Source organism: Empidonax traillii, unplaced genomic scaffold, assembly GCF_003031625.1.
Source record: "Empidonax traillii isolate 1590-97213 ecotype Southwest subspecies unplaced genomic scaffold, ASM303162v1 scaffold443:size705114, whole genome shotgun sequence".
Classification (NCBI taxonomy): Eukaryota; Metazoa; Chordata; class Aves; order Passeriformes; family Tyrannidae; genus Empidonax; species Empidonax traillii.
In genome coordinates, this window is record NW_020955636.1 from 246,200 (window position 1) to 272,963 (window position 26,764).

The window sequence follows — 26,764 nt, forward strand, 5'->3', positions numbered from 1 at the left end:
CAGAGGTACTGAACACCTTCTTTGTATCAATCTTTGCTGACCAGTCCAGTTCTCAGGGATCTCTGACCCAGATGACCAGGGTAGAGGAATGTTGGAGGGAAGACTTCCCTCAGTCAAGGAGGATAGGGTTAGAGAACACCTTGGGAAACCTGACATACACAAATCCATGGGCCGCATCCATGAGTGCTGAGAGAGCTGGCGAAGAGCATAGCGAGGCCACTCATGATCAATTTAAAAGGTTGTGGTGATCAGGAGAGGTGCCTGAGCATTGGAAGAGAGCAAATATCTTTGAAGACCCCGGTCTTCAAAAAGAGCTAGAAGGAGGACCCAGGGAACTACCAGCCAGTCAGCCTCAGCTCAGTCCCTGGAAAAGTGATGGAGCACCTCATTCTGGAGGCCATTGCTGTCCACATGGAAGACGAGAAGGTGATCAGAAGTAGTCAGCATGAATTCACCAGAGGAAAATAATGTGTCACCAGCCTAATTGCATTCTACGATGAAAATGCTTCCTGGGTGGGTGAGGGGAGAGCAGTGGATATTGTCTACCTCTATTTCAGCAAAGCTTTTGACACTGTCTCTTGCAACATCCTCAGAGGCAAACTCTGGAGGTGTGGGCAAGATGACTGGACAGTGAGGTGGGTTGAGAGCTGGTTTAATGGTAGGTCCTAAAAGCTTGTAATCAGTGGCACAGGATCTAGTTGGAGGCCTGTCACTAGGGGTGTCCCCCAAGGTTACTGGGCCCAGTATTTACCTTATTCATCATTGACTTGGATCAAGGGGCAGATGCCTCCTCACCAAGTTCACTGATGACACGAAGCTGGGAGGAGTGGCTGATTGCCCAGAGGGCTGTGCAGCCCTTCAGAAAGACCTCAACAGGTTGGAGAGATGGGCAGAGAAGAACTCTCTGAAATACAACAAAAGCAAGTGTAGGGTCCTGCACTTGGGGAGGAATAACCCCATGCACAGGCTGGGGGCCAACCTGCTGGAAATCAGCTCTTTGGAGAAGGATCCTGGGGATCCTGGTGGAAAAAGAGCTGTCCACGAGCCAGCAATGTGCCCTTGGGGCCAAGAAGGCACCAGTGGGATCCTAGGGTGCATCAGGAGGAGCATTTTCAGAGGTTGAGGGAGGTGATCTTGCCCCTCTACTCAGCCCTGTGAGGCCACATCTGGTGTGCTGTGTCCAGTTCTGGCCTCCTCAGAAGACATGGAGCCCCTGGAGTCAGTCCAGTGGAGGGCAACAAAGATGATGAGGGGACTGGAGCATCTCCTTTATGACGAAAGGCTGAGGAAACTGGCCTTGAGAAGAGATGACTGAGAGGGGACTTCATCAACTTCATCAACATCTATAAGTATCTGAAGGGAGGGTGTCAAGAGGATGCAGCCAAGCTCTTCTTGCTGGTGCCAAGCAACAGGACGAGAGGCAACAGGCAGAAACTGGCACTCAGGAAGCTTCACTGGAATATGAGGAAAAACATCTTTACTGTGGGGGTGACTGAGCACTGGAAGAGATTGCCCAGACAGGCTGTGGAGTCTCCCTCACTGAAAATATTCAAGAACTGTCGAGCAGGGAGGTTGGACCAGATGACCCACTGTGATCTCTTCCAACCTGACCCATTCAGTGGTTGTTGTAGATCCCTTCCAACTTTAAACTGTTCTGTTCTATTCTGTTCTATTCTTTCCTATACTGATCAAGCCGTGAAATAGCTAATGTAAATGTTGACATGTTGTTGATGGCATTTGACATAGTCCTGTAAATGGAAAAAGCAGTTTATATATTCATCCCTTTCCTCTGTACAAGCTCATTCAGCAATTCTTCCTTGGTTCAGCAGTGAGCCCTCTGCACATTCTCCATTAATATTGGGAATTTTTCCTTGGGCCAGATGTGTGTGAAGAAGGTTGCGTAAAGTCTATTTATGCTGTTTTTGTTTTGGCTGGGTTTTCTTTGTTTTGCAATTTCTCTGTGCTTTCTATCCCTACCTCCCTCCTTCTTATATTTAATGCCATCTCATGGAGAAATTTAAGAGCGTCATGCTGTTACAGTCCTTTGCTGAAGCCAGGTAGCTTTCACTGAAAAAGTAAGCTCAATGTTGCTGTCATGGGCTTCTTGGTTATTTGAACATATGCAGTACTCCTTTCTGGGGCTTATCTTGCCCTGTCCCCACTTGTACTGCACACAGAATTTGGTGTTTGTTTTTTTTTTTCCCGCATTAAAGAAACCACAAATCAAAAACTAGCTTGGCTGGAATGATTAGGGATTTTGCTGAGATAAAGTTATTTGATTAATGTTTTTTAAAATTCTCTTTGGCTCTTCTGAATGGATGCTCATCCTTGAGAAAATGAGATTTACAGTTGCAGAGGGAAAGCAGAGGGGTCTGTTTTGTATGCTGCGTGGGTAGGTCATACACGGTTGCCAGAGCTGCACAGAAATGAAGAACCTTGGAAGCAGAAATTGTTTCTGAATAATATTGCTGCTGTGAAACCCTGACATGAGTGTCCAAGGGAGAGCTTGTGCTGGCAATAGGAATCAGAGGAATATCACCCAGTCGCTTTCTTGGGAAGCTGGAGGAGGACCTTCCCCACACAGGAGTGGCTGTCACTGCTCACCCAGCTCTGCCCTGTCTGAGCAAAGTGCTTCATGCAAACATGATGTTAAAAGTCTGTTACAGGCTTTGGAGGGGGCAGTGAATTAAGGTTCCTGCTGCTCTACAGAATGGGCAAGGAGCAGCTCCAGGAACTCCTTCCAGTCTCCCAGTGTAACTTCATTACAGATAGCCATCAGGTCAGTAGGCAGTTAATTAAAATGACATTATTTAATTTTATGTTGGCAGTCCTCTGTTCCAGGAGCTGTGGGCTTAAATGATAATATATACATAATGGTCATCTCTGTGTTACAGACTTCTGCAAATCTCAGCATGCCTGTTCTGGCAGAGATGTTTCAATCCAGATGGTTAGTCATGTTATACCAGTACAGGGGGAAAAAAAAGGCTCATCTTGGCCCTAATGTAGAGCCACTTACAGTATTCCTTTGAGAAGGCTCTTGGGCAAAACAGAAACTCAAGTCCCAGTCAAATGAAGTAGATTTTAGGAGAGGGAAAGCAAAGGGATTGGTGAGAAATGGGTTTAAAGAAGAGATTATGAGGAATGAGGCAGTGGTTAGACAAAACACGTGGCATAGGCAGATGAAGAAGGTGAGTAAAAGGTGGAATAAAATGCTGAGGAGCAGCACAGGAAGAGGAATAAGGAAGAGAAGATATTGGCAGTGCTTGGGTCTAATCACTGGACAACTTTAAAGCATGAAATGGAAATTAGAAATGAAGAAAGGATCCAAAAAGCTGAGGAGCTGACCTGACCAAATGAAAGGGACAAAAAGATCTTTCTGTATTTTAGCAGAACCAATGGAGGCAGGCAGGAAGGACTGTAGTAGCCCCTGTAGGATATAGCCACTGCCAGCACCAAGGCTCAGAGCAGTCCCAACAGTGTGGATGCTGCTCCGAAAGGCATCTTGCTCACAGCTGATTTCACCAGAGGCAGCCCGACAGCTCTCCCATAGAGTTTGGTATCTTCTAGATTGTTCAGAAATAAAAATTCAACTCAATATTTGCTTTTTGCAGCCATTTCAGTATAAAATTACTATTGATATAATTTGTTTTCTTTACCTAAAGGACATTTAAATGTCTTTTCTGTCATGATTTTTTTTTTTTTTTAATCTGTCCTTGATTAATGATATTTATGAAGTTCCATTACAAGACTTTCCTGTCAGGGACGTTAAAACTTGGAAAGTTTCTCTGCCAGTTGGCATTCTGCATGGAAAACAGAGCAGAGGAAAGTGGAAAATCCTTACTTAAATTTATCTTTTTTTGTTGTTGTTGTTGTGAGGCAACATGATGTATCTCTGATCTACACACAAAACAAATCCTGAGATAATGGGTCTTCTATTTGAAATTCATTTTATTTTTGCATTCATCTGTGATTTGTGTGTCTCTTACATCCAACAACTTCTTTCTTCCACAAGCACGGCACTAGGAGAGGAAACTATTTCTGCCTTTACTTTTTTACCTGTAATGTTTAGTCACTGACCAGTAAGATCTGGAGGGGCCAGGTTTTCCCCTGATGGCCCTGTGTGGTGCCCGTCTTGTTCTAACTTTTCTGTCATTGTGTCATGCACAGACAATTCAGTTTCAAGTAGAAGGAGCCAAAGTAAATAGATAGTGAAATATTATTTCTGGAGTTAGTGTGAACACACTACATTTAAAAGAACAGCAAAACTCTCACATAAATCTTTAGAGAAAGAAGCTTTAAAGATTTTCAAATCTGTATTTTTCAAACATTTTCTATTTGCTTTATTTCTTCCCCAAACAGCAGAACTGTGCTCTTGTAGAACCTTTAGGTGATGCTGAACCAAACTCTCTTATTCTAAAGTACTTTACTGATTATAGAGAGCTTCTGAAATAGAATGTAGATTATATGTATTCCTCCTAAAGGGTGTGCATGTCTGTTTGGGGTGTGTGTGTGCATGTGTGTATTGAGGGAGGGAGACAGGAAGATCAGGAACTTTTGGGAACAGGGCATAAATCAAAGGTTTCCAGTGGCCGCTTTTAAGGAATGTTGCATCAGAATAAGCTGCAGTTTAGCAGCTCAGGATTAGGTTTTGCTATTTTTTCTGCTCTGACTTTTAATGCAGCATTTTGCTGGCTGAGAGCATTCGGGAAGATAAAACTAAAAGTACTAAAACTAATTCTCTAAAACAAAGAGGGTTTTGTTTTTCTCTAACTATATTGCCATGAGTGAGACCTTTTTGACCTGTTTGCTACTAAGAATTCTGAGGTTGAAAGTTCAGTTTTATGAAATAGTGCATTTTGTTACTTTATTTTTTTCCACTTGCAATTTTATTTTGGAGGGTTAGTTTCAATACACTATTTTTTGCTCTTTTAGGTGCCACTGCAGAGGAAATAAACCAGCACTGGGAATGGCTGGAACAAAACTTGCTCCATACTTTGTCTGTGTTTGACAATAAAGAAGATATTGTTAGTTTTGTCAAAGGGAAAGTGAAGGTAAGGAAACTGTCTCACTTTCACCCTTCCCTCTCCAATTAATTGTCATCTGTTAAAAGTAATATCATGAAGTTGTTGTCATTCATATTTGGTTTTGACCATCTAAACATTTTTAGTTTTCTGTGTGACTCTTGCACTCGATGTTGCCAGCATCTGTACTCAGGTTTTCTTGGACACATCTCAGAACTGAAGTATCTAAATTAATGTTTATCCCACTTGTCCCTTTCCAGCTTCACTGTTCTCTCCCCTGTGATACTCAGCCGAGCTGTCTTCAGCATCTGTTTTCAGTTCCTCCATCTCTCCAAAACATTATGTTAAATACCTTCCCTTCCTGTATCTCAGCTTTTCCTCCTTGCTGTGTTTCTCCTCCTATCCCGCGTGTTTTTCCTCATTTTAACCCATCAGTTTCTCCTGCCCATTTACACACATCTGTCCCTCTTGATGGGGCTCAGCGGTGACATCAGGTGATAGCCACGGGGCCTGAATCTGCACACCCATGTGGGCACCACTTCAGTCCCCCCAGCACAGGGACAGGAGAAAAGGCCCTTGTGCAACAGCACCTGCATTGTCAGGATCTGGCACAGAAGCCGCCACTGCCTTTGCAGAATGCTGGGGTCGTGGCCAGGCACGTGAAGCTGCTGCCTGGCCACAGAGTTGGAGAAATGAGCATTCGTTTGGACGGCTAAATAATTTTAAATGTAAAGGAATTTTGTGACTGTAGACCAGATTTAAAATAATAATGGCATGTGGGGTAGAATTTGGGAAGCCTGGTGTTCTGAGCTCTGCTTTTAGTGAAATACGTGCTCCAAGAGGAGCATGGTGATGGCTGGTGGGGTTGTGGGTTCACTGGTGACTGCTGTGCCTCGGGTCCCACTGCAAGCCTTTCCTTGCTAAGAGTTTTACTGGGGTGCTCTTCCCCCCGTAGCCCCTTTTCTGGTTTGGAACTTCATAGGAAGATAGTGCTTTTGGTGAATTTCAGCCCTGCTGCTGTGATCTCAGCGGGCTCAGAATATGGGGAAGAAGGGTATGGAGGCAAAACATTGCTGTAGAAATCCTAGTTTTTAATCCTGTTTTCTTTTAAAAAAGGCATTTTGTCTTAGGCACAGTGAAAGGACCAAGTACAATTAATCTCTCTTCATAACACTGTGGCAGCCTGTTATCTAACATAGCACATATTTAAAATTCTTCAGGTTTCATTAGTTAATGTTAAGTCCAGGTTTTGGACCCTTGTACCTGCTGTAGTCTAAATGCCAAGCAGTATTAGGACAGCTTGGTAATTGCAACTCCTTTGTTGTAATACCACTGTTAAAAAATCTGTAATCTTAATTCTATTTATGTAGATGTTCTTGAAACCATATTTTTAATGATTCCAAGCACCTCTCAAGTTAATGACACATCTGACTGCTTTGCTTCTTCATATGCATGTAGTACTGGTCAGTATTCACAACTGTTACTCTACTTTTGATCTGTACATACCAAATAAGAGCAATCATAAGCCATAGTAAAAGTTTAAATATATGGTTGTGCCAGACTCATTGAAAAAATGTTATATCTAAAAACGGCCTCAGAAACCTTGCTTTGGAAGCGTTAAAAATGTATGAGAGATGAAAGCACCAGAAGTTTCCCCATATGTGAAAATTGCAAATCAACTTGAATTTCTTTGTGAGAAAGGTTTGCATTATTAAAATTTGAATGGGTAGCTTGTAGCAACTTGCCTGACTGTGAATGCTGTAGCTTTATCCTAATACATTGTCTCACTATGGACTCAGGCACTGATTGCAGAGGAAACGAGCAGCAAGCTCGCTGAGCAGGAGGAAGACCCCGAGAAGTTTCGAGAAGCCCTGGTGAAATTTGAATCCAGGTTTAATTTTCCTGAAGCAGAGAAGTTGATCACCTATTATTCCTGTTGCTGTTGGAAAGGAAAAGTTCCTCGGCAAGGCTGGCTTTATTTGAGCATCAATCATCTCTGTTTTTATTCTTTCTTCCTGGGCAAAGAATGTAAGTGTAAATGCGTAAGACTCCTAATGTTGGGGAGAGGTATAAATATAACTACATTTAAATGGAAGAATAGCCAGAATTGTTATGAAAAGCCTACTTCACCTCTGACGTTTAGTTTCTGAATTTTTTGTTGTTCAGTTGAAAGATCCTGTTTAAGTTTTCACTTCAGTCTTCATGTTTTAGTACGAATCCAGTAACAAAAACGACACTGTAAGAGCACACATAGTTGCTATCTGATTTTTTTTTTTTTTTTAATGCCATGGCAAAGCAGCAACAGACTTCCTACAGATTCTGAAATAGAGACTTTCAGTGCTGAAAAGAGTGAGTAAGGATAGGTCCCTCCTGCAGGTGGGGAAGCAGAATCCTTGCATTGCTGCAGGGCAGCAGAGGAAGGGGCTGGTGGGGCCAGGGATGCCTGAGTCCAGCTGCCTGCCTGAAAATAGCCCAGGAAACAAAAAAAGGCTGTGCCCTGGAGAACCAGCTGAAAATTCAGAGCTTTTAAGGAAAAACAACAGCATTTGAGGGGTTTGTGTTTCTGAATAGCAGTGCAGGAAGGTCACATTAAGTGTGTCTTGGAGTTTTTAGACTTTCAGATGGTTCAGCAAGTTGTAAAAATTTGGTCATGGTGTTCCTCTGCAGAGGAAGGGTTGTGTGATTATGAAAAGCCTGTCAGAACAGTTACTAGAAGGTAAAAATGAAAGTAATAGACATAGGATGGTAAAAATTAATGTAGCTATATAAACTCTATAGCATTTCTCTGTTTAGTAAGATTGTGCACGAACTACTAACATTTCAAGTCCTGTTTATTCTGCTGGAACTTCAGCAAGGACAGCAATAGAAACCTATGCTGCTATAAATACAGCAACAATTTTCAGTTATAACAATTAGGAAAACTTTGCCATATTCCATCTGGGTTTGATATTGAGATATAGCTGTAGATTTAAAAATGAAGTGCATTAATGTAAAGATAAGAAAGATAGTAAATGGTAATTTCCACGACTTAAAACATACAAAGACATGCTTAGATTTGGAAGTCCTTTCTTCCCTTATATTATTTCAGGCCAATTATTTTGTCATATCAGAAAAAGGTGAAAGATATTTAAAATGTGGGTAAGTTTGTTATTCACTATAAAACTTTTCTGGGAAAATTAGAGTGGAGTCTCTTGATACATACTAAATATCTGAATTCTTGTTTAATCTTGATGTTTTCTGTTTAAAATAAGTATCATATATATATAAATATATTTCTGTTTAAAGTAAGTATTAAATAATATCCTTTGTCAGTCATTTCTTCCTGATATGATGGTGGGTATTCTGTCCTTAAATCTGAGAAAACCAATCTGCCAAAGCACACAAAGCAAAAATGGTACTTATTAATGATAGATAATAGAGGAAGCAGGAGGGAGAGAGAAAAACACTTTATATTGTTCCAAAAATTTTGTTTATGCAATACCACAGATAATAAAGTGATACTGGAAGTACAACATCACGCTGTATTGTTTAAGAAGAGATTTCCTCTCATATCTTTAATAATATTCATTGTGAAAATACAGAAAAAAAACCCCAAACAATTACATGTTTTCACTTTTTATTTTGACCATGGAAAATACACTGTTCATTCACTGTTGTGGTCAGTTGCATTGCCTTTGTGTTCCCGTGCATTTGCATGGAAATGTGAAATAAAAACTTGAATTTTCTTTTGGCTAAACAAACTTCCCTAGCTCAGTGGGAAGCATTATGTATGCTGAAATGATTCCCACTTCCTTGATTCTATTAAAGTAGATTACTTCTGTTTCTAGGCTGGTGATTTGTCATGTTTTTGAAATCTTTGTGTTACATGCTGTAATCCAGATTTACTATAGTTATGGTTGTTACTATTTGAGAAGATGACGTTGATTACATGTAGAACAAGTGATTAATTGTCTTTTTTCAGGTAGCAATCACAAATATGGTCAAATCTGGTCTTGAAAATATTGCTAAGAAATCACAATTACTGTGTTCTTCAATACAGCATAGTGAAAAAACTATATATGAGTTGCAATAAAAATGGTTCTTAATTGTGTTTTTACCTCTGTAAAAATCCCCCCGAATTGTAGACTGAAATCTATTTATAGACACAGGGTTGAATCTTCTGCTCTTAACAAGTCTGTTACCTTCTTGTTTTATTTGGTGTTGAAATGACCTGGAATGCAATATCAGAACCTGTTTTCAGCTTCTCATAAAATTAAGTTATGGCTTATATGACTATAAACTCTATGGAACATTTTTTCCAGGACAAGTACCCTTTTATCTAAGCCTCAGAGTATTTGCAGGATGTCAGAGGCTAAGATGGTCAGATATCTTGAAAGGGCGTGCCAAGGTTTCTTCACATTTTTTAATTAAACTTGTGTTTTTTTTCTAAAACTTTGAAGGCTTAGTACCCTTTATCAGTAGTTTGGGCCCCTTAAAGTCTGCTGTGCTATTTCTACAACCAACACTGTAGAGCCTGTGTGATTCTGACCTGCCTGAACAACAGTGCTATTGCTGTGGTGTTATTTAATCTTTGTTCCCTTGGCTGTGCCGATAAAAATGATTTTATGACCATTCGCAACAGTCTGTGCGTGTTGACGCAGCTGTGCTTTATTTAAGTAAGAAAAAATGTATTCTGCAAATAATCTTGACAGCTGTGGTTCATGTTGTACAGAAAACTTGCTGAAGGTAGCTCCTTAGGTAATTAATGATCATGGATAAGTGTCATGTATATATGACAATGTTTGTTATTACTGCCTTTTTATTGCTTTATTGGCATCAGGAGACCAGCTGGGGATGTTAGGGGGTGTAGTCTTGGTGTTACTGGCACAGAGAATCCTGGGAAGCTTCCAACAGTTGTTAAGAACAAATTTAATCTATTTTAAAGTCCTTTTCAGCCTAATTTCTACCCAGAGATTTGTATGAGAGGCAAATAACATCCTGCAATGGTTATCTAAAATAAGCTGATTCTGTTTACCACTTGTATTTATATGATTTGGCGGTGTTTAGGTATAGAAAGCAGAGTCCTGCACTTTTTGTTTTCTATAAGTAAGTCTGACTACCCTTAAAGTTTAGGGCAAGACTTGCCTGCGCACCTTTTCAGTGGAAAGTAACCAAAATGGCAAGATCCCAATACCTAGGCAGCTTTTTTTAAAATGTCCTGTTTATAGTCATAATTACACTTTATAGAAATCTCCATGTGCAAAAGCTTCCTTTTGGATGGGGGGGGGTAGCTTTATTTTAAAAGCTGAAGTAACTGTGCATGTTATTGGTTTTCCACCTGCCTGCGATTTTGTTTCTGGGAGATTACAAAGCCTTTCCCTATTATTTTTGTACTCTTGAACTGTTTCTTCCGGCAGTAAAGAAGCAGGCTGCAGACATGACTTGTGAAAGAGTTAGGAGCACAGTGTATGGCAGGTGTTCTGCAAAGGCACAACTCCCCGGTCCAGCATTTCTTATGAAAATAGTTAAAATTTTGAGGGGGAATTATCTGAAAAACACTTTTGGAGTGGGGGAGATTGAATGCAGAGTCATAAAAGGTATTTCAGCATGTGCTTGGTCTTGCCAAAATGTCTCTCACCTCTTTGGTTATATGCGTTTCATTCTGAATTTGCTTATTTCCCAAATCTGAAAAATGTAAGCAGAGTTTCCAACACACTTTCGCTTTTCTCTCTGATTGCAGTGAAACTTATCATTCCTTGGGTTGAGGTCCAGAAACTGGAAAGAACCTCCAACGTCTTTATGACCGACACAGTCCGCGTCACCACTGCGAATAAGGAGCGTGACTTCTCCACGTTCCTGAACATCGCCGAGGCTTTCAGGATCATGGAGCAGCTGGCAGATGTGACGCTCCGAAGGCTGCTGGATAATGAAATCTTTGAACTGGATCCAGGCCTACAGGATCCTACTCAGATTACCAAGAGGTAAAAAGCTAAGTTGTTATATGAGCAGAGGTTTGATAGCGGGCTTCTTGGTTTGGAGTGTTAGCTGGGGTTGATTGGAGGCAAAAGATATTTTATAATGTATTATACTGTATCCAATAGGTGCATTTCATCTTGTGTGCAAGATACGTTTTTCCATTTTATATTCTCCCACTAAACAGCATGTGGTTTTTTGTTTGTTTGTTTTAAAAGTACCATTCCCTCTAGAATGCGAGGTTGCAGCAAGGGATATTTTCCATCTTCCCTGAAGACCAGTATTATTACGCTTACAATTTGGGCAGTGTGTAGGCTTTCCTAGTGCCATCAGTTCTCTAGAATTACTGCTTTTGATAATAGCTGAAACATGGAGTTCCCACTAGTTGGTTGCCATAGCTAATTTAGTGAGCAGTTATAAGACTTAAAAAACGCACAGGCAATTGCAACAGATTAATGTGCTATTGTCAGCTCTACCCCATGTATCCTCCCTGAAATGCATCCCTGAAATGCATCTCTGCATTCCTCTCCCACTACAGAATGCGTTGGGCTCTCTGGGAAAGATTGATAGTTTTTTCTCTGCCAGTAGCACAACGAACAACTCTGTGTATTATTTGTTGCTGTGAGAAAGGGGAAGGGAAACTGCCCAGAGGAATTTTAGGTGGGCAGGATGGAATAGCACAAACTGGAATTTGCCTGAGGCATCAAGGTTAAGGTGCTGATTTAAAATACTTCTTTTCTGAATGGGGTGTGAGCACTTATCTCCTTTTGAGTCATGCCTTTTCCTGCTCTTCCTTCCTCTCCCTCTGCCAGAGGTATGAAGGGAATCACCCAAGTATTACTTCCCAGCTAAAACATAAGGAATGCCTGGTATCATTTCCCAAAAAAGAGGCACATGTCCAGTAGCACTTTTTATTGTTTCTGAGGGGCAGTTTTACAGTGGTGCTGGGTATACATCTCAACTAAACACTTCTACCAAGTTTCATAATGAAGTTTGAAAAAACGGACTTTCTCTACAATTTCATATGTACACACAATAAGGAAAATCACCAGGATTTCATCCATGATGTCATCAAGGAATTCACTTGAGGTAACACAGTGGTGAGCAGCCGTGAACATCTTGGCAGCCTTTGTTTTTAATAGCCACTGTTCCTTGGAATACAAGAGCTACCATTGTTTTTATGCTGTATGTGTAGCTGGATGTTGTTAACATTGTAGGCTTTTGGCCCAAGAAGTGTAGGCTGTGTACTTTAGCTGATGTAGGATATGGCTGTAATAAGTTGTATCTCAGCCCCTTTCCATGCTTTACCATTCCACCCTTCTGCTGCTTTTGGACTGAAAAGTTGAATGCATGAAGCAAAGAAAGGAAATACAGAGGAGATGTAACAAAAACCTGGGGTGAGATATTTTCAGCATCTACCGATTTTTAACTTGTCGTTGTCACTTCCCAAAATAGTCTTTGAATCAGGGGTACTAACTGAGTGGAAAACTACAAAGAAAGTAAAATTACAGTTGCAAAGAAAAGTATATGCTTAGTAGTACGCTATAATATAGGGGGCTCCCAGGGAATCAACTTGTGAGTACCTTGTGGCATTTTTGAAAAGTAGTGTGTCGCAATCAACCAGCAGAAACCATCCCACTAATTTATTCAAACAGGTTTTCTCCTCTCATTCCTTCCAACCCAAGGGGAAAAAAAAAAGTTGAGGGACAAAGGAGAAGGAAGGACAAAAATACATTTAATGGAGAGTTCCTGGGCAAGATTGTTCTCTAACCTGTGCTGTGACTTGGGATGGCAGAAAGGGGAACATGGAAGATGCCAAAATCCCATTTCCTCTGCATGAATTAGGTAGTGGTTGGATAAGTTGCTGCTTCTGGTGCCCTTTGTCACACTTTGGCAACTACTTTAATATGAGGTGATTAAGCAATACCTAGCTTTTGAATAGTGGATAAACTGGTTTTTAGTGCTGACATGTTTTGGGGGGTTGTGTGTTTTTTTGGTGTGTGAAGTTTTTGTTGCTACTTTTTTTCTTGAAATCCCTGTAGTACCTCAAGAACAATGACTTTCCTCTCAACACTTTCCCCCTAATAATTGTCATTGTTAATTCGTGTGCATGATTTGGAAGCAAATAAATAGCCTATGAAAATGAAAGCAATAATCCACACATCATTAGAACTATTCCAGCTCTGTGAAATCAATGAAGTTGCTGTAGATGGCTTTTGTTTGCTCGGCTTTCTTTTGTGAAAGGCTTGTCTCAATATCTTTATTTTAAAAAAATCCATTTTGAGTGCCGTCATAGTCTGTATATTCTACGTTCTGAAACCCAGAAACCTTTGTTGCCGTTCCTAAGGCTCTTGGGGTCATCTTGCTGAGCAGTGGAGAGATGGGACTCAGAGAGGCTGTGGGATTAGGCCCACAGTCTGTGACATGAATTATATCATGGCTAGAGTCAACAAGTTAGTATGCAATTTTCCTTGGTGTTTTATGAAATAAGGTTCAGAACAATGGATTATGAAGGGATTAAAGGCAATTAAAGATAATTGCCATAAAAAGCAAAGTAAAGGTCAGGTGTCTGATAACTACAAGTGCCATTTCTTGCAGACATAGTTTTGTGCCATGCAATTTTACTGGAACATATGGTAACTATTTTTTCTTTTTTAATAGGAAAGTTGCTACAATCTCTGGCATAGGTTTCTTGTACTTCTCATTTCCATCTCTTTCAGCATGCATTCCTCAAATGTAGTGAGGAAATTCTCCAGAGCAGAAACTGCAATTTAAAAGCTTCAGTGCTTGTTGTCGGTAAGGTTTCAAAAGTATGATATATTTCTTCAGGCTCTAACCACATCAGTTTCTTTTCTTCTATCTAACTCTGAATTACCTGTGAGAATGGCTTTGCTTCACACGAAGGCAAAGAAGGTTGTTAACACTGATCTAAGCTGAACAGAAACTGGTTGAAGTACCCCAAGGTGTAAATGTCACTTCAGTCTGCATCAATTCCTTCAGAGAGGGAATCTGAGAATGCTTTAAATCTTGAGCAACAAAGAGAATGTGACTAGAAAGAACCTCCTTTTGTTGCATCTCCCTGGCAAAAGGTGGGGTTTTGGGTTATTTCTGTGTGCCAGTCATGATAGAAGATTGCCTAACGTTTTTTTTTCAGGATTTGCAGTAATGGGAGTATTAGGATCCATACTGGTACTTTGCTGTTCTGTCATTTAAAAGTCTGGGGTCTAACTTGAATCTTTGGCATTGCTTTTTGAGTCTGTCACTTCTTGTTCTACCCAGTACTGTTGAAGAGAACAGATGTGCTCTCTTTCTTTAGAGCAATAGTTTGTGTATTTGGAGGTTGATGTGCCTTTCCTGTCTCTTTTTTCTTTAAACTGCACTGCCCTATTTCAGCCAGGGTTTTCTTATAGTCCATATTTTAGCCGTCGTCGTCACTCTTCTCTGGACGTTCATCACTTATGCCATGAGGTGGCAGGTGTGGGATGGCAGGGTACACGATTGCCTGAGAAACCCCACCAGTGCTGACCAGGGCAGGAGCAGAGTGACTGTCTCTGCAACAGCTCTGGGACATGCTGTGCTGCACTTTGGTGGCCACGCACTTCTGCAGCCCAGCCCAGCCCAGCGCTCCTCTTCCTCCTGTGAGTGCAAGGCCGTTCAGTCTTGTTCATCTTGTGATCCCAGGTAACCCCAAGGTCTGTTCTTTTTGTTGAATGGCTCCTTGTAGAGTTGATCTCCATCCTGCATTTGTGCTGCTTATGATAAACAGCTGAAAATACTTGTAATCCTTTTTTCCACAAGATTCCTTTAAGTTTATGAATATCAATCTGAATACGATCCTGTTCTTTTGTTCATTAGCCTCTACCAGCCTCGCATCGTGTGCAAGTTTAGTTAACAACGAGCTCTTGATCCATCATGCAGATTGCTTATTAAGACGTTGAACAGAAGCTAGTCCAGGACAGACTCCCAAGGAGCTCCTCTTGATACAACCTTCCAATCTACCACAAAGCCTTGGAGGGCTGCTTTTTGGAGTACTCTTTTTTCAGCTGGCTTGGTACAACAGTTTTCACTTCCAGTTTTATTAGTTCCATGAGAGGATATGTCAAGACTCTCATAAAATTGTGACTAAAGCATTCTTTGCCCAAGTGTAGTGTTCCTGCTGTGTGAGGGAATGATGCTTAGTTTACATGTGTCCTGCTGACAAGTCCATGTTGGCTCTTCTCAGATAACTTCTCCTGGCTTGTTTATAAGAAGCATTTCTTCCAATAAACAAGACACATATCATTGGATGTGTTATTTCCAAAATACCTAACTTTCTGGAGTCTGACTAGTAAGAAGAATCTAGTATTGGTCTCTAAAAGCAAGAGGTCAACCAGTTTAGATTTTAGATAGGCAGCAAGTGACTCAGCAGAGCTGAAATCTTGCCAAGTTGGCTTCTGCTGAATTTAAGCACAGAAAAACATTTGACAGTGAGGACAGCATTTTAAGTGTCCTGATACTTTTAGGCATTTTGTTAGTCTTCTGTGTTATTTCCTTTAATTTAAAACTCTTGGAAGGTAATGTAGGGGTCATGCACAAGGAGTTATCGCAGTTCAGGCTTGCCGTTCACTTTGAAGTGCTGGAGTTGGAGGCAGTCCAGGATACCATAACATGCAAGTTGGGAGCTGCACTTAGAAAGAACTGCTGAGTTTTCTGAAAAACAGGGAACAAGGCAGTTGCATCTTCTCACCTTTTATTCTCCTAATGCTTGTGTAAATACTCGGTAAACATTATTTTTACAAAACGATAGCTTTCTTTTTTTTTCCTTAGGCACTACTCAGTATGCTGCATTTGCTTAAAAACCAAACCAACATGGAAATTGTCAAGTGATAGTAGAAAAATTTTCGAACAGATGGGGTGCAAATAGAAAGGTTGCATTTCCGTTCGGTGTGGGAGGTATTGTGAAACTCAAAATGGAAGCTGTGGGACCTGGTAATGTGGGCCAGCAACTGCGTCTTTGCTGGATCATATTTAAACAATTGCCTGTCGCATTTCAGGAGCTAATTTTATTTGTGGGTTTTTGGGATGTTTTTTGACCAACTCTAATTTTATTTGGCTGTGTTTATGAAGGGAAGCCTTTAAACCCTAGAATTGGCCTGCCTAACAGGAAATATATTCATGGTGTGCAACTTTCTAATAAAACATCTTGTTTGAGCCCACAGTGGTAAGTGCTGACAGCATGTCATTCCTGTGCTACCGTTTTTCAATCCAGAATCCCTCCTTTGGCGGGCAGGCTGGCCCCTGTTTTAGCACTTGTTTCTGGGTAGCCCTGGCTGCTGTGCAGTCTCTGTGCTGACCCTGTGTAGACCTGTGTCAGAGTCATGGGGGGACAGGCAGTTCCAGGGATATTGGGGTTGGCAGCCTTACCCTGGTACAGGGTGAGTAGGGGGGTGGATGCAGTCCTGATGAATTCACTTTGATTCAGATGTGGGGAATGTTACTCTTCTTCGGCTTAAAATCCTGTGGCTTGCTGTGTGAAAGGCCCTGCACGTGGAGCCTGCATTCCCAAGAGATGCAGCAAAGTTTTGGAAACTTAGAAGCTTCAGATTTTGGAGCATTAGAGACAGTCAGCTCGTAAAGAGCAGACAACCTCTGGCTCAGCAAAATTCTCACTCTTCTGTATAATGCCTCTTTTCGTATAGAGGTCTAGTAATCTTCACAGTGGAGTAGATGCAGGGAGGGTCTTACCTTCTCAGCACAATAGCAGGAGAGCACAGCTCTATCCAGACCTGACTGCAGATGCTATCAGCAGCATTCATCTGTGCAGTGCAGAAATGGAAAATATTTTAGTGGTGATTTAACTAGGAGGCATATCCTGATCCAGCTTTGTCACAATAGCAGATTGCTGCGGGCACTTATCAGAGTTGCTCTTGCTGTGGAATTTTAACTCAGGAGCAACCTTTTTGTCTTCCTTCATGAAGAGAGTTTCTCTTTGTTCTCTATGAAAAAACAGGAGACTGTTTGTCTGTTTTCTTTGGATAATATTATTAAGGAAGATAATGCTTGAGAAGGAAACAGCAGCTGAACGCTGGTTGAGCTCATTCTATCTTTTCTGTTGCTTGTAGATACAGATCCTCCCTTCTCAGGTCTCAGTTTGTTCTGGGTTGTCTTCCTCCCTGTTTCACATGGCTTTGTTTTTTTTCCATCGATTAAACTAAAATGAAAAAAACCCCCAAACAGACAATTGATTTACTTCCTGAAGCAGAGGCTTCATTTGTCTCAGCTCATTTTTTAACACCAGGGGTTGGGTAGGGGGAAGGTGTCTGCAGAAGAGGAGGGGGAAGGAAGGAGTAGAGAGGGGATTTACAGCGCCAAGGTACCACTCCCTGTTATGCTTCAGCCCACGTTTTAAATTCTTTCAATGGCACAAAGTCAAGCTTTTTTTTTTTTTTTTTTTTTTTTTTTTTTTTTTTTTTTTTTTTTTTTTTTTTTTTTTTTTTTTTTTTTTTCCCTTTTCCCTAAGTTGAGTCATGTTCGGAAAAAATTTTCTTGTAGTAAAGAAAATGATAGAATTTAAGCCCTAATGTTTCTGGAGCTGCTATTGGTGAGCTAATAGCCATGGCCTGTTTATAATGCAATTGCATAGCTCTGTAAATTACTGCAGGCTTCTTCATTAAAAAAGGAGAAGAAAAAAAAATCCTCAAAGCCAAATCTGTATAACCATAGTTCAGTAATGAAAGTTTCAGTTATGTAAACTTTTTTTTCCCAAATAAACATGGATGGGTGAGTGGAAGGAATTCATGTCCAAAAGGAGTGTGGTTGGTGCTGTTATTCACAGCTGATTCTGTAAGTGACCTGAAACTGTTTTGCATTTTGAAACTGTTCTGAGGACTCTCAGAGGCTGATACCTCTGCAAGTCAAGGATTCCATGATGTAACTGCCACCATCGTTACTTCTTCTATTACTGACCACTTTGGAAGTACTCACTGAGCAAATGCATTACTTTTGGGTGCAGGTGCAAGTCCCTGGGGTGATGTTGGTAATGCTACTGGGAAGGGAAACAAGGAACATTAAGCTAATCTCCATTGCTTGATGTATGTTCATCAAATAAAAGATTTAATTATCTCCTGGGCATTGAAATTTGTAACTCTTTGAGCCTGGAAAGTCATACAGCAGCCACAGAAAATGCATGGTTAAATAATAATTAAAAAAAAACCCAACAAAACAAAAACCAAACCAACAAAACAGCTGATTTAAATTCAGCCTTTCCTTTTCTAGTTATTGCACTAGTTGTTTTTGACCTTATTGTTAAGCAAACACTTATTGATAACGTTTTTCTTTTGTATTTCAAAGTTGGTCTTTTAGCAGTCTGCTCACATAGGCACTGAAGGTTGCTGGGCACAGTGTTTTTATTCTGTATCCCTCACTCTTGCTGAGGCCCACAAGAAAAGCGAAACATGCACTGTACGTTCTGCCTTTCAGGATCTTGTGATTCATTCTTACTGCTTTTTCTTAAGGGATCTTGAAGCCAGAGCACAGAATGAATTCTTTCGGGCCTTCTTCAGATTGCCCAGGAAGGAGAAGCTGCATGAAGTCGTGGACTGTTCTCTCTGGACGCCGTTTAGTCGCTGTCACACAGCGGGAAGGATGTACACCTCAGACAGTTATATCTGCTTTGCTAGCAAAGAAAATGGCTGCTGCAATGTTATCATCCCACTTAGAGAGGTAGAATTGTTTGTTTGTTTCATTTTGGGTCCTTATCTCCCTTTTTCTGCCCTAAGCCTCCACTGTCGCTTGACTTACCTGCGAAGTATTGTTTGATGAAAAAGAGTAGGATGCTTCTGTGTGTCATGCCTACAGCATTGTGGTACAGCTTGTTCTGGGTCTCATTAAAAATATGGGTGATTCAACACGATCCTCAAAGTGGAGTGTGGACAGGTAATGCAGCAGGACAGAGCACTTGCAAAAGCAGAATCTGCTCAGCCCAAGACTTGGACAGGGCTCCCCTCCCAGCTCCACAAACACGTATTTCCAGCTTGATGTTGATGGAGACCAACTTGGACCATTCCAGCAATGTAAAAGCATCCTTGCCTGGGATCAACACTTAAAAGTGTTGAAACTCTCCCTCCGTAGACAACCTCTGACAAACCTGTGGGTACTTTTCAAAGCTGTAGGGCAGAGAGAAAAAGGGGATGTTCTGGATGCAGTAATGAGCTGACAAATTTACATGAAATCAAAGACGTATTTAAGTGGAGGGAGAGCACATGGGAAGGTGGTGGGAGTAGAAGAGGAGACAGAAGCAGTTTGCTAACATCTGCCTGATCTGCTGTGGATACAAGGCTGTTATGATCTGCTAATTAAAGCTTTCCTTTCATCCTTGACTAATAACAGAGTAACATCCAAATCATATCCTAGCTGTAGCAACTTACCTTCCACTGTTATAAAAACAGAAAACAATAAGAGAACAGTGTTATATACTTAATCAGAAATAACAAAACAACTGTTTCTCCCTATCTTCAAAGGTGTGAAAGTAAATTTCTTCCTCTATCCCCCAGAATTTGATCAAGTTGTTCCTTTTATAAATCTTCTTTTAATCATACACCTCTTTCTTATCTTTCCCCTCAGTCTACTGTCTAGAATTGGGCTGCAAAGTCATATATTAAAAAAAAAAAAAAAAAGGCATCTGGGATACTTTTTGGTATCTGCTTTGAGCTTCTAAAGAGACCGTGAACTTCAGGTGGTAGGATGTGTTTGATCAAGGAAAACCAGTATGAATAACCACATTTAAAGCATGGCATGCATTTGAATGCTGTGTTTGTACCTTTTGGTACTTGCAGAATATTTGAAGATATTTGTCTGGATGTGGTGCCAAATGTGTTTTCTATAATGTTTCTGGAAAAGGTAATCAGTATAGAGAAGATGGAGGACACAAGCCTTCTCCCTAACCCCATCATTGTTAGCATAAGGAGCAAGACAGCATTTCAGTTCATTGAGCTGAAGGACCGGGATACTTTGGTGGAGAACCTGCTGCAGAGGCTAAAGGAAGTGAACTCCATCAACCCAGTGCTCTGCAACAACTTGCAAAATAACAACCAGGTACAGATCTTTCCTCTTCCTTTTCCTCTCCCACCTCTCATCCCTTTCCCCTCTTTCCTCCTTTCCATTAGTTTATTATCCTGCCTTCCTTGGAGGATTGATCTTCAGCCAGTGCTGTCTGATCCCTTCTTTAAAGACCTGCCTGGTGGGATGGAGCACACCCTCAGCAAGGTTGTGATTGACACACTGGGGGAAGCAGTGAATATGGTGGGCAGCAGAGCTGCCCTTCACAGAGACCTCAGCAATGTGGAGGAATGGGCTGATAGAGGCCTCATGAAGTTCAACAAAAGCAAATGTGAAACCCTTCAAAGTAGCCCTATTTGAGCGGAGGGGCTGGGGACTGGCTGGCTGGAGAACAGCCATGTGGAAAAGGTGAGGGGCTCATGGTGGACAAGAAGTCGAGCTTATGAGTTAGCAGTGTGCTCTTACAGTGTGCTGAGGGCCAACACTGTATCAGGTTGTACTAGGAGGATTGTAAACAGCAGGTCACAGGATGTTACTATTCCCTTTTACTCAGCACTTCTGAGGCTGATCTGGAGTACTGTGTCCACTGCGCAAGAAAAGCACTGACAATTTGGAGTAAGTCTAATAATGGGCCACAAGACAGGGGATGGAGTACATGCTTTCCTAGGAGAGCTTGAGGGAGCAGGACTTCCTCAGCCAGTCTTCCGCTAGATAGTGGGGAGTTAGAAGATGGAGGCAGACTCATCTTGGATACACCAGCTGAAAGATGAGTAGCCACAGCCTCTCTCACAATGCAGCAAGGGAAAATCTGGATAGATAAAAAGAAAGGTTTCCCCTCAGGCATGGGCAGAGCTGGACCGGGCTGCTCAGAGGGTCTGTGGACTCTGCTTTCTTGGAGCTACTCGACTGGGCACAGACTCCAGCAGCCAGGTATGAGAGCTCCTGCTTTGAGTAGGGGATTGAAAAAGATGGTCCTCTCCAACCTAAATTGTTCTCTGATTCTGTCTTTCAAATCTTAACAGTAGAAGACTGTTTGGTAGCTTGTCATCAAGGATACTTAGAAGTTGTTAACAACTTTTGGTTTAAAATACCAACCTTTTTCCTAACATGCAAATGAACGATAATTTGTATAAAGTCTTGAATAAGACCTTTCCTCCTGAAAGGTGTGAAAGGTTTTAATGCAAAAGGTGAAGAGTGACCTAGCTTTGTGTCTTGAGGACAGTTGAGGATGTAGTTCTTAGCCTCTTTTCAGTTATTACTGCTTTGATTCTGCATTGCAGAATAGCCTTGCTTTTGGATCCATGTGCGTGCTGAGGGATGGTGAGCCTGCACATTTGGGAACAGAGGCTTCACAAAGGAAGGAGAGAAGTGAATGTGAAATGGAGAACAGTTACTTGCTCAATGCAGAAGCACTGAGGTCAGACTTTCATCAGTCAGGAATGTCAGGCCTTGATTTTGGAAAGGTATGTAACATTTGGGGGAAGCTGTAGGAGTTTTAGGTTTGTTTTTTTTTTTAAAAAAGCTGGGGTTATGTTCAGAAAGATATAAGTTTTTAGTAAAATGCACTCTGTATTGGTTGGAGAAGTTAGATATAACACCTTTTCTTTTTGCTTGGATTTTATTTTCTTCTCCCTCCCCCCCATTTTTTCTGGTGAATATTTATAATTTTTCTCTCTGTGTGGTGAATTGGATATGCAAAACTGGGAAAGTTGTAGTCCCTAGGGCAGGCTTCCCATTTCCATTGGTAATAGGAATACCTTGCAGAATTTCTAATATGTAAAATGTTTTTGTTTACCAGTTCTCACATGCACATCATTTGTTCTTTTAAAGTATATCTTCTTGTTCCCAGTCTAGGGAGCAAATCAAAGAGAGCCTGTGGGATGACCATTTTGTAGAATACGGCAGAACTGTGTGCATGTTTCGCACAGAGAAGATCAGAAAACTTGTTGCTATGGGAATTCCTGAATCCTTAAGAGGCAAACTCTGGCTGCTCTTCTCAGGTGGGCATGCTTAGAAATGTTGGCTGTAGGCATCATCTGATTCTGGACATGGCAAAACATTTAGGCAAGGAATCTCCCAAGGGCAGTTAAATATCCTTTCCATGGAACTTGTGATACTACTTAGAGAAGAGAGGTGATCTGAATTGAAGTACTAAATGCAAGGAAGTACCTAGGTAAATCTGTAAAAATTTTATCTCAGGATGACATCATATGATGTGCAGAAGAATCAAAATAACATCTTTGTAATCTATGTAATTTAAAATTAACATCATGTTTTCATACAAGTGTTCTTCTTCAGTCAGTAATTAGATTGTAGCATAAATATTGATTTAACCCTAGAGAAATCAAATTATTGCAAAATAATGACATCTTGAAGTCGGCAGTCCTGCTCCTGCTTCTTATTGAATGTTGGCAGGGCTTACAGAAACTAGAGACGGAAAAAACAACTCATTTCATTGACAGGTCTGGCAGAGCTAGAATGTGCTTACAATATCATCTCAAGTTTAGTCATTAATCCAATATATGACATGTTCAGACATTTGTAAAATGTGGAGCTTTTCCTCCTGGGAGGACATGAACACCGCTGAATACATTTCTCCCGGTAATATGTGCGAGTGGTGAGGCACTGGAACAGGCTGCCCAGGGAAACTGTGGATGCCCCATCCCTGTAAGTGTTCAAGGCCAGGCTGGATGGGGCTTTAAGCAGCCCGGTCTTGTGGGAGGTGTCCCTGCCCACATCACAGGGATTGGAACGAGGTGATCTTTAAGGTCCCTTCCAATGCAAACCATTCTATGGTTCTATAATACTTTCTGCTGGAGAAGTCTTTTGCTCAGTTAAGGTGTTTTGAATGATGTTTTGTCATGTAAGGTTTGCTAATGCTTATTTTGTTTTCAAGACACATATTCTGCTAGGATCTTATCCCTCTTAGATCTGGAAATTTCAGTAAAGTCACAGACCTTGGGGAAAACCATCTTACTTAGATCCTTCAGAGCAGTATTTCCCACAACACTAAGTTTAGCATCGTCCTGATCCACTTCTCTTTTCCTCTTTCTTTGTCTCCGCTGCTCTCAGATGCTGAGACAGATCTTGCCTCCCATCCTGGGTACTACGTACATTTGGTGGAGGCGTCCATGGGCAAGTGCTGTATGGCGACAGAGGAGATCGAGCGTGACCTACACCGCTCGCTGCCAGAGCACCCCGCCTTCCAGAGCGAGACGGGCATCGCTGCCCTCAGGAGGGTCCTCACGGCATATGCACACAGGAACCCCAAAATAGGATACTGCCAGGTGAGAAATTCCCAGGGGTATAACACTCACTGCTTTTTTTTTCTCCTTCTCTTCACTCTCTGCTGGCAGTGGAGTTCTACTGGGAGTATTTTTGGTGGTGCTTTTGGTAAATAAGGTCGCTTTAGTTAGTACATAATTTTAGTTATTAAATGTCATTCACCGAGAAAACAAACAGGCTTAACAAAATGCTCCATCTTTATAAAAATACTGCTTCAGCGTCTTGCAAACTGCATTTAGGGTTACAGGAGGGAAAACAATGTTTGTGATGCTTTTATTTGTTCAACAGTGCATTTCTTGCACTTGGAGACAGTACAGAGCAAATTGGCCTGCAGGGACGAGGTTCACATAGTGCACTGGGGCAGAGGCTTCACGAACATTTCTGCCACTTTCTTCCAAAACTGATGATAAGTGATGCTAATACTTTGCCCAGCTGGCCAGCTAAAATAGCGTTCATTTCTGTGTAGCTCCCTGAATTCTCATTAACATCAGACCAGTCCTGATAACAGAAAGTGTGGGGGTGACAGCACCCCCAAACATCTTGCTCTGTCAGTTACCTGGGTTTTATGTGGGTAAATCCAGTACTGTGCTTTTCTCTGTTGTTTCCTGTTGTTCTTATGAAAAACAGTATACATAGGCTAGAAAAACTTGTTATGCCTTTGGGTTGCAATTATGTATTTGCTGTCTCTTTCTTGCTGTTCTTTTTTTGTTGTTGTTGGGTTTTTTTTAGTTGTTTACATCATGTTGCACTACTTTTCTTTTTATAAAAATAGCCACAATTGAGCTTCTGTCACTAACAAATCCCATTTTCTTCTTTGCCCTTGTAAGTCTATGAATATTTTGACCTCCGTGTTGCTGTTGTATGCCAAAGAGGAAGAAGCCTTTTGGCTGCTGGTTGCTGTGTGTGAGCGAATGCTGCCAGATTACTTCAACCACCGAGTGATAGGTGAGTTCGTGTCTGTGCTATTGCAGACTGGGAAGGGGCAGCCACGTGGCACAGGGGTGAGGAAAATGCTCAGGGTCTGCTGAGATCCAGACCCCACAGATGAGGCGGTCCATCTACTTGTGTGGTGTGCCGGGACAGCAGTTCCAGCCAGAGTTGGTTTTGGTTTGAAGGGTTTGTAAGATCTATAAATATATGCTCAACTTTACAGTTTGTCTTTTTCTTTCCTGTTGATCAGAAGGCAGTGACACTTTTGCCTGTTAAGTAAAAATAGAAAAGCTTGTAGGTCTTGGTTAGAGACTTGAGCTGTTTAAGTTGAACCTAGGAAAGATCTGCTAGAGTAGGTATTTGTAATCTGACCTGAGTTGCCTGGCTGCTGGAGCAATGCAGGTTTGCACCTAAATTAGTTCTTTGTAATGAGGGCTGATACAAAACCCTCTGAATGTGAGGTGCTACATTTAGGAAGTAAGCCCTGTCACTCTGTAGAGCATGCCATGCACTGCGTGTGCTGTGTCTCCTGCTCTTTGCAGTGCAATTATTTTTAAAACTGTTGTGCAAACATCTGCCTGAAGCACAGAGAGGGGTTGAGCAGCTCCACACAGTAAGTGCAGGAATGCATACAAGAAGAGAAGAGTATTTGATCTTGGCAGTGAATTCTTCCCCTTGCAGAAATGTTTGATAGTTTTTCCCTCTTTTATGCTTACCTTAGTCCTCAGCTACAATGTTTGCTGTTACACTATCGCTGTGGCAAAGGGAGGGATCAGGGTCACTCGGGAGGAGATGGGGATAGGAGGAAATCCCTGGTGGTAGTGGTTCTGAGAGGTAGAAATGGTCTGGGCACTCTTATGCTTCCTGGGGAGTGGAAGGAGATATTTGAGAATATTTCTAGTCTTTTCCTTAAGGATGGGATTGTCATACCTCCCTTCTGATACTGTCTTGCTGCACAGTTATTGTCTTGTCACTGAGCTGTCAAGGAAGTAAGTTCAAGCAGAGTTATTCCGGAGTTAGTTGGATGCTTAGGATGTTTTGTGGTGCTTTGAATGCCATTGATATTTTCACGTAGTGGACTGGGCATTGTAACTGTCCCATTTGTCAGAATTTTGGTTCTTGTCTCCCAGTATGACTTTAAACTGCTATTTTGATGACCGACTGCCATGTTTGTCTGCCTCCTTCCTTGATTAAAAGAGAAACAGCTTTATCTGCCTTTGTGCATTTCTAGATATCATCAGCGTGCCTTGAGTTACTGATAACTTTGATGCTTGCTGGGTTATTGCCCCCAAGTAGCATTCTCCACACCCAAACTAATGAGTTGTGTCACAGGCAGCCATATCGCTGCCTTGAGTTCTTGAAAATTTGGGGGTTGTATCTTGCCTGTCACTTGCCACAGCTGCAGTGTACATTGTTTGAGTGCGGAGAGTCTTGGTTGTCCTGTCTCTCTGTTTTCCTGTCCTCTGTATCCCAAGGAAAGAGTGCTGTGACTCTAGAAGAGATACTGCCATGGCTCACCATGGTGCAAAGAGCCAGGGACTTCAGCTTGGAAGTTCCAGTGCTCCCTCTATTTGAATGGCGGAGGTCCAGTTTTGCAACATGGTTGCTTCACTGAGCGGTTACTTCTGCAGCTTTGGCTTACCCTAGAACTTAATGTGCCCAAATCGATGCTACTGATCTTCTCCACCCTGCCCCACCTCTGGTTCCTGCTGCCCGAGTTAGTGTTCTTGGCTTTGCATTTCAGTCGACCTTCTTTTTTGATTTGCAACCAGCCCTTTTCTAAACTTTGTATTGTTTCTTCCTGCATAGCACTTCCAAGACTCAACTTTTCCTCTTTGTCTACACTGCCAACACTGTTGTCTAAATTTTGATCTCTCTGTAACTTTGATGCTCTCTGACCTTGCTACCCGTCACTGTGCTTTTCCTCTTCAGTGTCAGCCAGTAATCTCTACAGTCAAAACAGCTACTGAATTAATGACCTTGGTTATAACAGGCCTTCTTAGCGCCACCTTCTCTTGGGCCTTTTCTTTATGACTTTCAAAATATTCTTTTTATTTATTTGTGTGTTTGTTTATTTATAATTTTTTCTTTCAGAATTGCTTAGGCAATTCAGTCTTACTCAACCTTTTTACTTGCATCACATGACCATCTCCCTCTTTCAGCCTTGCCAGCTATTACCACTCTGTCCTTTCACAAGCATTTTCATTTCACTGCTTGCAAATGTGAAAGGCCTGCAGGCAGGGCTCCTCCTTCAAGAATTCCCTCTGTCCTTCTCCCCTCTGCAATGCATAGAGGAAATTATAAGCAGATAGCTGCAAGATAGAAACAAGTTGTTCTTGGGTCAAGAGCTATGGCAAGGCTCATTCATATCCTATTCTCGTGTTACCGTGACTTTTCCATCCTCTGCATAAACCAGCAGGCCATCTTACCCTGCTTTATCTTGATGCTGTAACTATTGAAACACTGAAAATAGTATTTAATTTCTCTGATTTGCCTTTTCAGTCCTGGAGATGTCATTTAGCTTGCATTTTTAAATGGAT

General features: G+C 41.5%; 1 protein-coding gene across 5 annotated transcripts in view; it reads left to right on the forward strand.

Annotated features, from left to right (window-relative positions):
* The window catches only part of TBC1D8 (TBC1 domain family member 8), a 51,238-nt gene that overhangs the window by 14,978 nt on the left and 9,496 nt on the right, over nt 1-26,764 (forward strand). For all 5 annotated transcript variants that reach the window (XM_027894814.1, XM_027894815.1, XM_027894816.1 and 2 more), the window contains exons 3-11: nt 4,933-5,051; nt 6,821-7,049; nt 10,741-10,981; nt 18,467-18,674; nt 19,851-20,045; nt 21,290-21,472; nt 21,859-22,009; nt 23,082-23,296; nt 24,122-24,239. In XM_027894814.1, coding sequence (XP_027750615.1) covers nt 4,933-5,051; nt 6,821-7,049; nt 10,741-10,981; nt 18,467-18,674; nt 19,851-20,045; nt 21,290-21,472; nt 21,859-22,009; nt 23,082-23,296; nt 24,122-24,239 — 1,659 coding nt within the window. The remainder of the gene's footprint in view (nt 1-4,932; nt 5,052-6,820; nt 7,050-10,740; nt 10,982-18,466; nt 18,675-19,850; nt 20,046-21,289; nt 21,473-21,858; nt 22,010-23,081; nt 23,297-24,121; nt 24,240-26,764) is intronic.